Below are 13,900 nucleotides of genomic sequence, written 5' to 3' on the forward strand. Positions count from 1 at the left end.
ACAGAAGCAGGAGAGTAAGAGGTACAACTATTCGGTGTAAAATAAGCTACAAGGAAATACTGTATGTACAACACTGGAGATATAGCCAGTATTCTATGGTAACTATAAGTGGAGCATAACCTTTAAAAACTGTGAGTCACTACACTGTATACCTGTCATTTATATAATATTGTACCTCAACTATACTTTAATAAAATTAAAAAAAAATTTGTTCCTAATAAAGAACAGTCACCAGGCCTGATTTAATTCAAGGTTCAACCAGTGAATTCACTGCTTATGAACTTACGTGCTTGATCAGCTAAAAGCACATATACTGAACAGTACAAAAAAAGGAGCCAACTAAAGAGTGAAGTGAGACATTTTACTGATTATTTCATATTAAGAAAAACAAACACTGCATTACAAATTTCTCCTTATTAATTCCTATGTGTTTACTGCTACCCAATACATAAATGGGTCCATAATACACACATATGCAGCCTTCTAGAAGGCTCCCATCATAAAAATTGAAGAATTAAATTTCCAAGTGAAATTAAAAACTAAAGATTTTAATAAATGTATTTGCTTCATCTCCAAAATCTGTGCCCATCGAGTTATGAAATCTCTCTGCTGTGTAATGAGTTGTGCCCTAGTTAATGAAGCAGTGTTAAAACCCACTTCTGAGACAAACTGTAAATTAAAAAGCAAAAACCATGTCACAGTGAAGATTCTGGTGGCTCCCACTGTCAGATTACAAAGAAAAACAAAGTGAACTGCCATTGCTGCTGCTGCTGCTGCTGCTGCTAAGTCACTCAGTAGTGTCCGACCCTCAGCGACCCCATGGACTGCAGCCTACCAGGCTTCTCCGTCCATGGGATTCTCCAGGCAAGAACACTGGAGTGGGGTGCCATTTCCTTCTCCAAGGCATGAAAGTGGAACTGCCATCACGAGATGACAAAATACACATCCAGCACAACTCTAGCTTTAGGGTGCCGCTTGAAAAACATTTGATTCTTTCTGCTTTTCAAATTCCAGAAAAGCAAAGCGATATAAAAAGAGAAAAATTTTTTGCAGCACTAGAGAACATAATGGTACTGTTAATAGGACAGAATTTGTTAAAGACACAAAGCAGAAAAGATTGGGTTGAGAGAAAAACCCATCACCATTAACCATCCTGTGATACTATTCAGGCAAAGCAACAGTCGACTTAGGAAGTAAGCGGTTGACTTTCCCTGGGAGAGCCCCAGAAGCTACCAAGTTCAGAGCCACTGGGGCTGAAAACAGCACAAGCCTCAGGGCAGCCAACGGGAAGAAGCAAACTTGGGGGCCCCCAAGAACCACAGTCTGGCTGGCTGTTTATCTACCATTTCACATGGCTCCAGCGAAGCCCTCCAAAAAGTGGGAACTTTATCTCTGTGCTCCTAACATAAGCAATAGGCTCTGAGAGCTCAGGAATTCTCACAAAGTTTTAACCATAGCCGACTAAAATTGTCAAAAAGAAAAAGCAAAAATTCCATTTCTCCACCATCATTCCCAGTTTTCCAGCTGATTCACTGAAGTTCTAAAGTTCACTTGAAAAATAAAGCATGTGCAAATAGCCATAAAAACTTGGAAAACAAAGAATACTGTGGGTAGATCCAACCAGATGCTGATACATTCTGTAAACTTATGTAATAAGTATATAAGTACATTCTGTTACACTATTACATTCAATAGTGTAGCAGGGATACCACACTAAAGAGATCGATGAACCAGAAGGTTCAGAAACAGCCCAAGACTATACAAATCTAAGGCATGACAGAGTCTAACACACGAGCTATGATATAGGTGACTGACTACTCCTAAGTGGCTGTGGGGCAACTCACCATCTGAAAAAAATAAGATCTTCCCATCTCACACCAAAATACACTCTAGCTTTAAGCACTAAACATAAGGACATAAAAGTAATAGAAGAAAAGAGATAACTTTTTTTTTTTAACATCCTAGGTTAGAAACAAGGTTCAAAGCCAGAAACTGTATGGGAAAAATTACCTTGGCTGGGAGGGAAGGGATATTACCTATTACAGAGTCAAGTTGAAGGAAAAAGGTAACTAAGAAAAAAATAGATATTCTCAACTGGGTTAATGGCCTTTGCAGATATACAGAGTATTCACAAAGCAATGAGTAAAAATGTTTAAATGAAGAGGCAATTCATAAAAGAAATGCCAACCTCCAGTAAAGTCACAGGAAGATATCCAGCTTCACTAACTGGATAATGAAAACTAACCGTACAAAAACAAACTCAAAATAGGTTAAAGACCTAAACATAAGAGCTAAAATTATAAAAACTTCAGCGAGCAACATACATGTGAATCTCTATGATCTGGGATAAGGCAACGGTCTCTTAGCTAAAACACCAGAAGCACACACACAGTAAAATAGGCAAACTGGACTTCATTAAATTTAAACTCTGTGCTTCACAGGACACCGTCAAGAAAATAAAGAGACAGGTCATTAAATGGGAGAAAGTTTTTGAAAATCATATACCTGAGAAGGGACTAGTATCCAGATTATATGAAGAACCATTTAAATGCAATACTAAAAGGACAACCTGGCGCTGGAGAAGATTCTTGGGAGTCGCTTGGACGGCAAGGAGCAAAGCAGCCAATCCTGAAGGAAATCAACCCTGACTATTCATTGGAAGGACTCATGCTGAAGCTCCAAAACTTTGGCCTCTTGATGCAAAGAGACGACTCACTGGGAAAAGACTGGAAAATGTTGGAAACTGGGAAATGCTGGGAAAGACTGAGGTAGAAGAAGAAGGGAGCGAACAAGGATGAGATGGTTGCATGTTAGCTGTCAGGGAAATGCAAATCAAAACCACAAAGAGATACCAATCCATCCCCACTAGGGTGGCTGTTATCAAAAAGAAAGGTTATAACCAGGGTTGATGCAGATGTGGAGGAAACAGAACGCTCATACACTACTGGCATGAACATAAAATGAAGCAGCCACTTTGGAAAACAGCCTGGCAGTTCCTCAAAAGGTTAAATACACAGTTAAACGTGATTCAGCAATTATAGTCTTAGGTATACACCCAAGAAAAATGAAAACAGACCCACACAATGACTTACACATAAACGTTCACAGCAGCATCACTCACAGCAGCCAAAAAGTGGAAACAACCCAACTGTCCATCAAAGGCAGCGAACAGGGAAAACGTGATACATCCATAGAAGGGACGCTCATCTGACAACAAAAACAAAGCACTGACTGACGCGTGCCAGAACATGAATGAACACTGAAAACATCATGCTATGAAAAAAAAAAAAACCTCACAAAAGACCATTGTGTATGATTCTCCTTATATCAAATGTCCAGTAATAGGCACACCTATAGAGACAGAACATAGAGCAGTGGTCGCCAGGCAATGGGGAAGACAGGGTTTGGAATTAACAGGCAAGGATTAAGAGGTTTCCTTTAGGGATGATGAAAGGGTTCTAAAACTGATCTGCTGATGGCTCTCTGAATACACTATAAGCTCTTGACTTGTATTTTCAAATAGGTAAATTGTATGGTATATTAATCAGATCTCAATAAAGCTTTTCTAAAAAAAAAAAAGAAATGAAAATTTAAACAATAATTATGCTGTATGTTTACTGGGTCTCCCTCTGAGAAGAAACTCTCCTGGATAGGAGTCTGTCTATGTCATAATCCCTCACCCTCCCAAGGGCGGTAAAAGGACCAACACAAAGTCGATTATTAATAACAGACAATCACCTCCTAGAAAAGCTGCTGTAAAGTGGACTTCTGGGGGGAAAAATGGTTTGTTTCCAGTCTGACTTTTATGTTTAAGTCAGAGATGCTCACCTACATTGACTCTCTCTCCTCCCCAGATATGCACTAAGAATTTACGAAGAAATTTAAATCTCTACATGCTTCAAAAGTACCTTCTACTCGATGCTTCCACCCAGACCGAAGGAAACCAGACTTAAAGATACTGGTTAAAGATACAGACTTAAAAATTCACCTTGGGCATTCTGGAAGACTCCAGTCTCCTGATTCTGGCTTGTGTCTGCACAAGAGGCTCCTATGTTTTACCAGCAGGTGTCGCTGTCTAACTTTGGTCTTTAAGGGCGGAACTTCAAATTCGCCTAGTTGCCAGGAGGTGGCGCATTAATTCCCCTTATGCATAGTATGAACTACACATAAAGAGCAACTTTCTTCCAATACAGTACAGAGAAGGAGAGAAATAAAAGAGGAACTGCACAGTGGAAAAATCTGACAAGCAATACCTCAAATCAGGTGAATAAGATTAACATCCACAGTGATAAATACCGTTCATGATAGTATGTACCCTTGACATGATGTAATGGGGATTGTACTTAACCTCTGTGCTTTTCCTCCACAAAACACATCACGCCTGGCTAACTGCAAGCAAAACACCAGACAAATCTCAACGGAGGGACATTCCACAAAAAGCCTGACCAGTACTCAAAGCTATCCAGGTCATCCCAAACCAGGAAAGCCTGAGAACCGTCACAACCAAGAACAGCCTGGGACTAAGGAAACGACGACTAAACGTAAAGTGGTTCGTTATTTGTGGCAAACGCGCCGTGCTAGTAGAAAATGTTAATAGTAAGCCAGACTGGCTGTGAGGCCTATGAGAAGTCACTGTACTGTCTCCTCAATAATTCTGTAAGTCTAAAACTGTTCTAAAATAAAAGTCTATTAAAAAAAAAATTCACTAGCCGCCAATTTTGCCAAATTAATATTTTTAAGGGATAGTTTCAACTGCTTACAAACTATTGGCTTTTCTTTTTTTCTTTTGGCATGTCTTTAAGTGATCAGAAGAAGGAAAAGGAAAACTTTAGGCCTCGAGAGCAAAGGGAACGGGAGTAGGGAGTAGGGGGTGGGGGGTGGGATTCATTCTCATCACAGCACTAGCAACATGGCCACTTGAAACAAGATGCCAGTCCAGGTTCAATGCACGATACTGGATGCTTGGGGCTAGTGCACTGGGACGACCCAGAGGGATGGTATGGGGAGGGAGGAGGGAGGAGGGTTCAGGATGGGGAGCACATGTATACCTGGGATGGATTCATTTTGATATTTGGCAAAACTAATACAATTATGTAAAGTTTAAAAAAAAAAAATTTGATCTGGCCCAACAAAGAAAAAAAAAAAAGAAAATTAAGAAAACTGCTGTAGTGTTCCCAGCATAGTCAGCCTGTTCCAACCACGAGGGGATGACTGGAAGACGCAGTAGGCAGTGCTGAGCAGTTACCCAGCCGAGGTTTTTACTGAAAGATAAAGCCCTGCTAAAGTGTTTCATGACCCAAATTTCCCTAAAGCCCCAAAGCTCAAGAAACATCTAGGATCTAAATAGTCATTTATACTTCAAATAGAAAGTAATCAGAGAAGTACTCCACATGTATGCTGATTTTAAGTAGTCTTTTAAATTTTATTTGCTCTAGTTTTTTTTTTTTAATGTGCAACTAAAGTAACGGATGAGTAGTATGTTTCTTCAATAAATAGAGCTAGGTGGCTTTGGGTTTGTTCTTTGAAAGGAAAAGCTATGGTTGATGGATTGTGCGCTAGATCCCTGCTCCCTGAATTACCCATGTCTAAAGAAAACCCGGCCAGCTGTAATCTGAGGCATCTCTCTCCACCTGGTGGCAGCTCTCCAAACCTCAGAACTGTATCTAGGGAGGGTGTGACAGCCAGCCTTTGAGGAGGCAGCAAAGGAGAACTAGGACTCTCCATACCTGAAAAAAATCAATCTCCTTCTCACAAGGAATATGAAAATCTACCCCACCCCATCCAAGAAACCAGCATACTGTATAGCAGATCAGAAGTCAAAACCCAAAATATGAACTAATTATACTGCATCCACAAAATGAACAGTTGCTGGGTGGATCTGGTAGCAAACGTAAGGCAGTGATTGCCCATAATTTGAGGGGTTAGAGTGAACACTGTCAGGAAAGAGAAAGAAGGAAAAGTGAGTAATAAGCTGTACTGACTTAGTACCTACGGGAATGAGATGAGTGGGCTGGGATTCTTCCAGTTTGTTCCTCAACCAGTCAAAATCCTGGTATCTTCGACGGACAGAATATTCTGGCAGGTCAAACTCCACCCGAGTACTCTGCAAATGAGAAGAGCAGAACAAAATCAGGGTAAGGAAAGAGCAGCTGTCTTGGCAGAAGGGAAGGAAAAAAGCTCTTTCTGGATAACCTAACTGGGCAAGAACACACTTTCCTTCCACCAAACACGCCAGCCACATGGCAGGGTTTACCAGGATGGAATGACGAGTCTAGGCGTGGGGTCCAGTTAAACATTTCAAGGATCTATAAGGAAAATGTTGAGATTTCATTCCCTTCCTTCAGGAATTGGAACTATCCCCCAGAACTGTGTTCAGAAAACATTTGATTCATCTTCTCCAAGCTTAACTTTGAAATTTTCTTTTAGTAGATCCCTGGAGAAGAAAATGGCAACTCACTCCAGTATTCTTGCCTGGAGAATTCCATGGACAGAGGAGCCTGGAGGGCTACAGTCCACGGGGTCGCAAAGAGTCGGACACAACTGAAGCGAATAACACACACACAGAGTAATTCCGCTGAGAATCCAAATCTGTGACTCTGTTTTAAAAAAAAATGTTTCCACCTTCTGCTAAATATGCTGACAGGTTTTGCCAAAGGCAGAGGAAAAACAAAAAGTAGAGATAACAGATTACCTGCTCATTTAGGAACCAGATTAGATGAAAATAGAAAAGGTTTCGCCTACTCTGCCATATCCTGCCAGGACCATAAGCCTGAAACTATACTGCATTTTAGATGATTTTTTTTTACTCTAGAAGGAAATAATACTAAAATATCATCTTTTGGCAGAAAAAATATTAATCACATCCCCTTCCCTGAATATAAGTTTTCTGAAATGTGATTTCAACACTTAACAATAAAAACCAATACTAAATAAAATAAATTTATACCAAAGCAAGATTTTCATTCATTAATTAGTCCAAACCAAAATTATGTCTCAGATACACCACTTTTCCCTGTGAGGGTACCGACTATATGACAGTCATAGTTCTCAGAATTTAAAGCACAAAATAAAAATGGCTCAAGCTATCTTTTATAAACTTATTGAACTCTTTCACATCAAAAGTCTGTTTTAATCCATGGAACCAAGAAAACCTTAAAAACACATAAACAAGAGTCATCCATCACAGAAGCAGCCACTGAACAGCTCTGGCATCAAAAATTATGATTTCATCCTCCCCAGAAGCCAGGCTCACAGACTGAGCAAAACTGTGAAGTCAAAGGACTCGATCTTGGACAAAACCCCAACTCTTTCTGCCTCTTTTCCCCTTGTCAAAGTTCTGCACAACAGCATATGCCCGTGAAACACAACCTTCCCCTGTGAAGCAGAGGCAGGAGCAGGAGACATGGGCACGTTTGTTTAATTAGGCATTTATGATTTATTAGAAGACTCCCCAGAGGAATCAGTGTTGTAGAACTAGAGAGAGAGAGAGGGGGGAGAAGGAAAAAACTTAAATCGAAATCACTATTTATGAATCTTTAGGCACAAGGGTGACAGAAACATGGGCAGTAGCCTGGCACTTTGGCTACTTGTTGCAAAGAGCCAACTCACTGGAAAAAAACCCTGATGCTACAAAAGTGAAGAGACGTGAAGTTGCTCAGTCGTGTCCGACTCTTTGCGACCCCGTGGACTGTAGCCCGCCAGGCTCCTCTGTCCATGGAATTTTCCAGGCAAGAATACTGGAGTGGGTTACCATTTCCTTCTCCAGGGGATCTTCCCGACCCAGGGATTGAACCTGGGTCTCCCAGGTTGGAGGCAGACGCTTTAAACTCTGAGCCACCAGGGAAGCCCCCTAGAGGCTGGGAAAAACTGAAGGCAACAGGAGAAGGGAGCAGCAGAGGACAAGACAATTGGATAGCACCACCGACTCAAAGGACGTGAGTTTGAACAAACTCGGGGAGACAGTGGAGGATAGAGGAGCCTGGTGTGCTTCAGTCCACGGGGTCACAGAGTCGGACACAACTGAGCAACTGAACAACAAGAATGATAACAGCAAAGCCCGGCACTGCACCAGAAGCAGGGCATGAGCAGTCCCAGCATCTCAGGATGCCACCAAGACTCCCAGAGGCGCAGTTCCCTCAACGATAGGAAGGCAGTTGGAATGGAAGATCTTCAAGCCCCTGCAGAGTGCCCCCAACAGACTCTGTCTGGGGACTTGCCAATGATTATGGGCTCATGAGAAGTAGATTTTTAAAGATGACAAATTAATGCAACTCCTTTTCATTGTAAACAGAACTGGTAAAAGGGCTCTGCTTTCTGCCCTCCTAAATGTTAAATGATATCAACTGGTTGCTCCTCTTTATTATAGTTTGCAAAACCATTTCACTGAATTATAGTCTATGCAACATTTCTACTCTTTGAAATCAATCTTTGATAACCACAAAAAGTAGTATGTATGATGAAACACAAGTTTTATTTCTGCTGTAACCAATTTTACTTTCAGGCAATTGCTTTTGTTTTTTTGTTTGTTTTTCCTTCTTATTTAGACTAGACACATTTATTTTTAAACTTCAGGAAAATTAAAGTAATATAAAATAAAAACCATAATCCCTCTAAACAGAGAAAAAATGCAATTATATTATGGTTTCCATGTTTTTTTCTATGCATAGTCACTCATATTTTCTCTCTCTTTAATACATCGGATATCTTTCTATATCAACAAGTTCAGATCTATATAATCATCTTTAATCCACATGGATATACCATAATTAAACCAAATACCTATCATGATTGCAGCAACCTATCATGATTGCCAAATAGCTTTTATTACACAGAATTTTTAAAATCATTAAACAGTCAAATTTATCCATTTTTCCCCCTGTAGGGTTACTACTTTTAGTGTTACTGGTAAGAAGGCTGCCCTCATTGTAAGCTTTTCAAAATTATCTTAATTATCTCCTTTATTTGTGGCTTATGTGTGTGTGCGTGTGTGTGTGTTCAGTCACTCAGTCATGTCGGACCCTTTGCAAACCCATGGACTGTATAGCCCATCAGGCTCCTCTGTCCATGGAATTTTCCAGGCAAGAATACTGGAGCAGGTTGCCATTCCTTCTCCAGGGGACCTTCCTCACCCAGGAACTGAACCCGCATCCCCTGAGTCTCCCGTACTGGCAGACAAATTCTTCACCACGTGCCACCTGGGAAGCCCTTTATATATTTGTCTTTAACTGCTACTATTCTATGTCTAGGGCTCTATCATTAGAAAATACTTTTTAAAATTGTGGCAAAGATATTTGTATAATGATGTTCACTGCAGTATTATTTAAAATAAATTCAAAGAAACTAAACATCCAACAATAAAAAAAATGGTCAAGGAAATTATGGTATAATTATTCTACGGTTATCAGTAATCATGCCTACAAGACGTTTTTAACAACAAAAATGTTTCAATATAGTTTTAAGGAAAAAAGCAGGATGCTAAGTCATTTCAGTTGTGTCCGACTCTATGCGACCCCATAGACGGTAGCCCACCAGCCTCCCCGTCCCTGGGGTTCTCCAGGCAAGAACACTGGAGTGGGTTTCCATTTCCTTCTCCAATGCTGCTGCTGCTGCTGCTAAGTCGATTCAGTCGTGTCGGACTGTGTGTGACCCCACAGACAGCAGCCCACTAGGCTCCCCCATCCCTGGGATTCTCCAGGCAAGAACACTGCAGTGGGTTGCCATTTCCTTCTCCAATGCATGAAAGTGAAAAGTGAAAGTGAAGTCTCTCAGTCGTGTCCGACTCTTAGTGACCCCATGGACCGCAGCCTACCAGGCTCCTCCGTCCATGGGATTTTCCAGGCAAGAGTACTGGAGTGGGGTGCCATTGCCTTCTCCGAAAAAGCAGGATACAAAATTGTGTATGATTTCATTGGTATTAAAATTTTGGACATAAAAAGTTAGAAGAAAAATCTAGAACTGATAATGACAACTATCTACTTTACATTCAACTTTACTTCCAAACTTTCTAATATTCTCCTATAATACTTTTAATAGTTACAAAAAACCTGCTCATTTAAAAAAATAACTCATTTAAGGACAGAGGACTTAAGAAATCAGTGAAACTTGTTTGATGCTTTGGAAAGCAGTAACATTAAAAAAAAATCATCATAAAACAGAAAGGATGCTCACAATTGCTGACCCAAAATTTATTTTACTTTTTACCACTTGTTCTAGAAAAGATATAGTGATACTTGGAATATGATCAAGTGACATAAATTAGAAGTAGGTGAGCAAGATAGAGGAAAAATAAGGACAGAAATAAAAAGTAGAGCTGAGAACGAGGCTAGCAACACGCACTCACCTTGGAATTCTGCATGCTTGTTAAAACTGGGCCACAGACATTACTGTGAATTTCTGGAGGGAAATCTAGTCTGTTGTAAGACACGTAGTGCTCGTAAAAGATGCAGGTCAATAAAACCCCAACTCTGAGTCTGTAATAAAATTTTCCTCTCTGAAATTCAGGGTCTAACTCAGAAAGAAAAATAAAGTACTAACAAGTGTTTATCTCTATTTTCTAGTATCTGTAGTCAACAAAACAATAAAAAAGGAAGTGTACACCCACAATCCCATGATGAGAGGCAACCACTTCACACCTTACTGTGTTCCACAGTCTAGAATGTTCCACAAAGACCACCAGATCATGTGTACACACCTAAAGTCAGATCTACAAATAGGCAACTGAGCACAAGAGTGGTAACGAAGAATATCCACTTTCACCGTTGCACCCTACGAGTATCTCCTTGGTCATTCTTAAGCATCTCCACCCTGTTTTGTTAACACTCTGGAAGACTACAGCACAGAGCCACAGTAAAATCAACCACCCAGGAGCTCACCCAGTCCCCCGGGCCTCACCTTCCCACAGAAGAACGCCTCTTTATTCCCTAGGGGCTGATGGGCCCAGTGACTGTGGACTGAAGCTTCTCCCAAGACTTTTCATTAAATTCAAAATTTACAGTCCTTTCACTCTAGAGAGATTCAGTCTTTTGTAATAAATGCCATCTATCTAGGCCACAGCTGAATCCTAAGAAGCCTAAGCAACTCCCTCCCTGTAGAAAGGACCTCTTCCCTTATCAAATGGTAGCTAGCTCCTCTCATTCTCAGAGAAGGCAATGGCACCCCACTCCAGTACTCTTGCCTGGAAAATCCTATGGACGGAGGGGCCTGGTGGGCTGCAGTCCATGGGGTCGCTGGGAGTCGGACACGACTGAGTGACTTCACTTTCACTTTTCACTTTCACGCACTGGAGAAGGAAATGGCAACCCACTCCAGTGTTCTTGCCTGGAGAATCCCAGGGACGGCAAAGCCTGGTGGGCTGCCATCTATGGGGTCACACAGAGTCGGACATGACTGAAGTGACTTAGCAGCAGCAGCAGCATCTCATTCTGCTTCAAAGCCCCGCGGCGCTCAGCACACCTGAAACGATACCTGAAGAGGCTTCTGGCTGCGTCCCTCTGAGCTTCCATCTACCTCCTCCTTAGATCTTCCCACCTGGTTCCCTGGGACTCCTGTTCCTTAAGTAACAACGTCCTGCAGTTCCCCGACCTGCTCAAATCCTGAAAGCTGGCTCTCCCCTGAGAATATACCCCGCCCTCCACCTTGCTGTGCCGTCAGGTGGAAAGCTGCAGGCGTTCTCACATCTCACAAACCTCTGAGAGCAAGACCGAGAGCCGCTGGTGACAGCCAGCTCACTCCTCCCACTCTGCCACGGCCCCCGAAAGTCCTAGCGAGGCCCCTGCCATCAGGACACAGACCTCTCTGCCTCTCCTCACACTGTCACCCGCTGACACACCGGCCCTTCTGCTGACTCCCTGACAGCACCAGGCTCTCAGGCTTCGTAACCGGGCTGCCCTCAAGACCCAGGTGTTCCCACACACAACACTCACCTCCAAGCCAACAGCGCCTTACCCCATGCCCACGGCCGCTCCACAGACGTTGCCATCATGCTGAAATTCAGATATCTCCCATACTAACTGGCACCTCCTACAGTACAGACTCTTCCATTTCCCAGGACCCTTGTTTATTCAGCCTCGGGATCTACAGTTCCTGACAATCCATCCACTCCTGTCTTCACTTTCTTCCTTATTCAGCCATCAGTTCCACGATGAATCACTTCAACCTCTGACCTGCTGATATCCTAAACACCCCTTCCAAGCTGTCATTCACGAGTGCGTGCGTGCTAAGTCGCTTCAGTCCTGTCTGACTCTTTGGGACCCTGTGGACTGTGCCCTCCAGGCTCCTCCATCCACGGGATTCTCCAGGCAAGAATACTGGAGTGGGTTGCCATACCCTCCTCCAGGGGACCTTCCCAACCGAGGGATAGAGCACGCGTCTCTCATGTCTCCTGCACTGGCAGGCAGGTTCTTTGCCACTAGCGCCATCTGGGAAGCCCATCATTTAAGCAGCTCTGGCAAAAATGCAACCACCTACTGCCTGCTTTTCCAGACTTAGGCACCGTCTGAAGGAAAAACAAAATCAGGGAAACACACGGAAACCATGAATTCTACAACTGGACCCGCAACACTGCCAAGCAATCTCTGGATACTTCCTTAGTCAAGTCTCTTCCCCATTTTTCCTGAGTTAATGCAGTTTTGAAAGCTTCTAAGCCCCACTTCAAAACCTCCCCCTTCACTCTTTGTAAAGACTTGGTTATCTCTTCATGGGAAAACTGAAGATATAAGCAAAAAATCCCTCAACTTCCTGCCACAAAAAACTCCTACTTTCCTTTTTCCTCCAGAAACAATGGGAAAAGTAGGCTCCCTCAATGGAGGCTGTTCCTTCCCCCAGTTCTGCTCAGGACTCTCTCCCCTCCTCAGTGGCTTCCATCCTTACCTCCAACCTCTGACCCAGTTCTTCTCTACCAACATTGGCCACGTGGCACTTATACAAGTGTCTTCCATCCTAACAAAATGCCTCTCCTATCAAAGCCACAACCCCACTACAGCCGTTGTTCTTTCTCTCGTTGACTTTCATTGCCAAACGGGGTGCTGTACCACCACTGCAGTGAAACTGCTCTCACCTTAGTCAACAACAGCCTTCTTGTCGTTAAATCTAACATTCACTTTGTAATCCTTATATATAACTTGACCTCAGCAGCATTTAGCCTCTTTTGACCACTGAGGCATTTGAAGAGAGGAATTAATTGGGGCATAAGCCTTGGGCTCCAAAATCACTGCATATTGTGACTGTAGCCATGAAATTAAAAGACGCTTGCTCTTTGAAAGGAAAGTTATAACAAACCTAGACAGCGTATTAAAAAGCAGAGACAACACTTTGCTGACAAAGGTCCGTATAATCAAAGTTACGGTTTTTCCAATAGTCATGTGCAGATGTGAGAGCTGGACCATAAAGAAGGTTGAGTGCCAAAGAACTGAAGCTTCTGAATTGTGGATCTGGAGAAGACTCTTGAGAGTCCCTTGGACTGCAAAGAGATCAAACTAGTCAATCCTAAAGGAAATCAGTCCTGAATATTCATTGAAAGGACTGATGCTGAAGCTCCAATACTTTGGCCCACCTGATGGGAAGAGCCAGTTCATTGGAAAAGACCCTGATGCTGGGAAAGATTGAAGGCAAAAGGAAAAGGGGGTGAGAGAGGATAAGATGGTTGGATAGCATCACCAACTCCATGGACATGAATTTGAGCAAACTCTGGGAGATCGTGAAGGACAAGGAGCTTGGCCTGCTGCAGTCTATGGAGTCGCAAAGAGTAGGCCACGACTTAGCAACTGAACAACAAAAAAGCTTTAGTGATGACTATCTGGTGATGGGATAAAAGTCAAGAAGAGGATGGCTTCTAAAGGGAGCAGAAGGCGCCTCTCTACTTCTAACACCCAGTCTACTTTCAATTTATCATCAGTTTCAACAG

At 42.4% G+C, this 13,900-nt stretch overlaps 1 protein-coding gene across 2 annotated transcripts in view; it reads right to left on the reverse strand.

The window, feature by feature from the left end:
* Window positions 1-13,900, reverse strand: part of SNX30 (sorting nexin family member 30) — a 104,355-nt gene that overhangs the window by 36,374 nt on the left and 54,081 nt on the right. For both annotated transcript variants that reach the window (XM_070375089.1, XM_070375090.1), the window contains exon 3: window positions 5,993-6,103. In XM_070375089.1, the coding sequence (XP_070231190.1) occupies window positions 5,993-6,103 (111 nt within the window). The remainder of the gene's footprint in view (window positions 1-5,992; window positions 6,104-13,900) is intronic.

The sequence above is a fragment of the Bos mutus genome, chromosome 8 (assembly GCF_027580195.1).
Source record: "Bos mutus isolate GX-2022 chromosome 8, NWIPB_WYAK_1.1, whole genome shotgun sequence".
NCBI classification, from domain to species: domain Eukaryota; kingdom Metazoa; phylum Chordata; class Mammalia; order Artiodactyla; family Bovidae; genus Bos; species Bos mutus.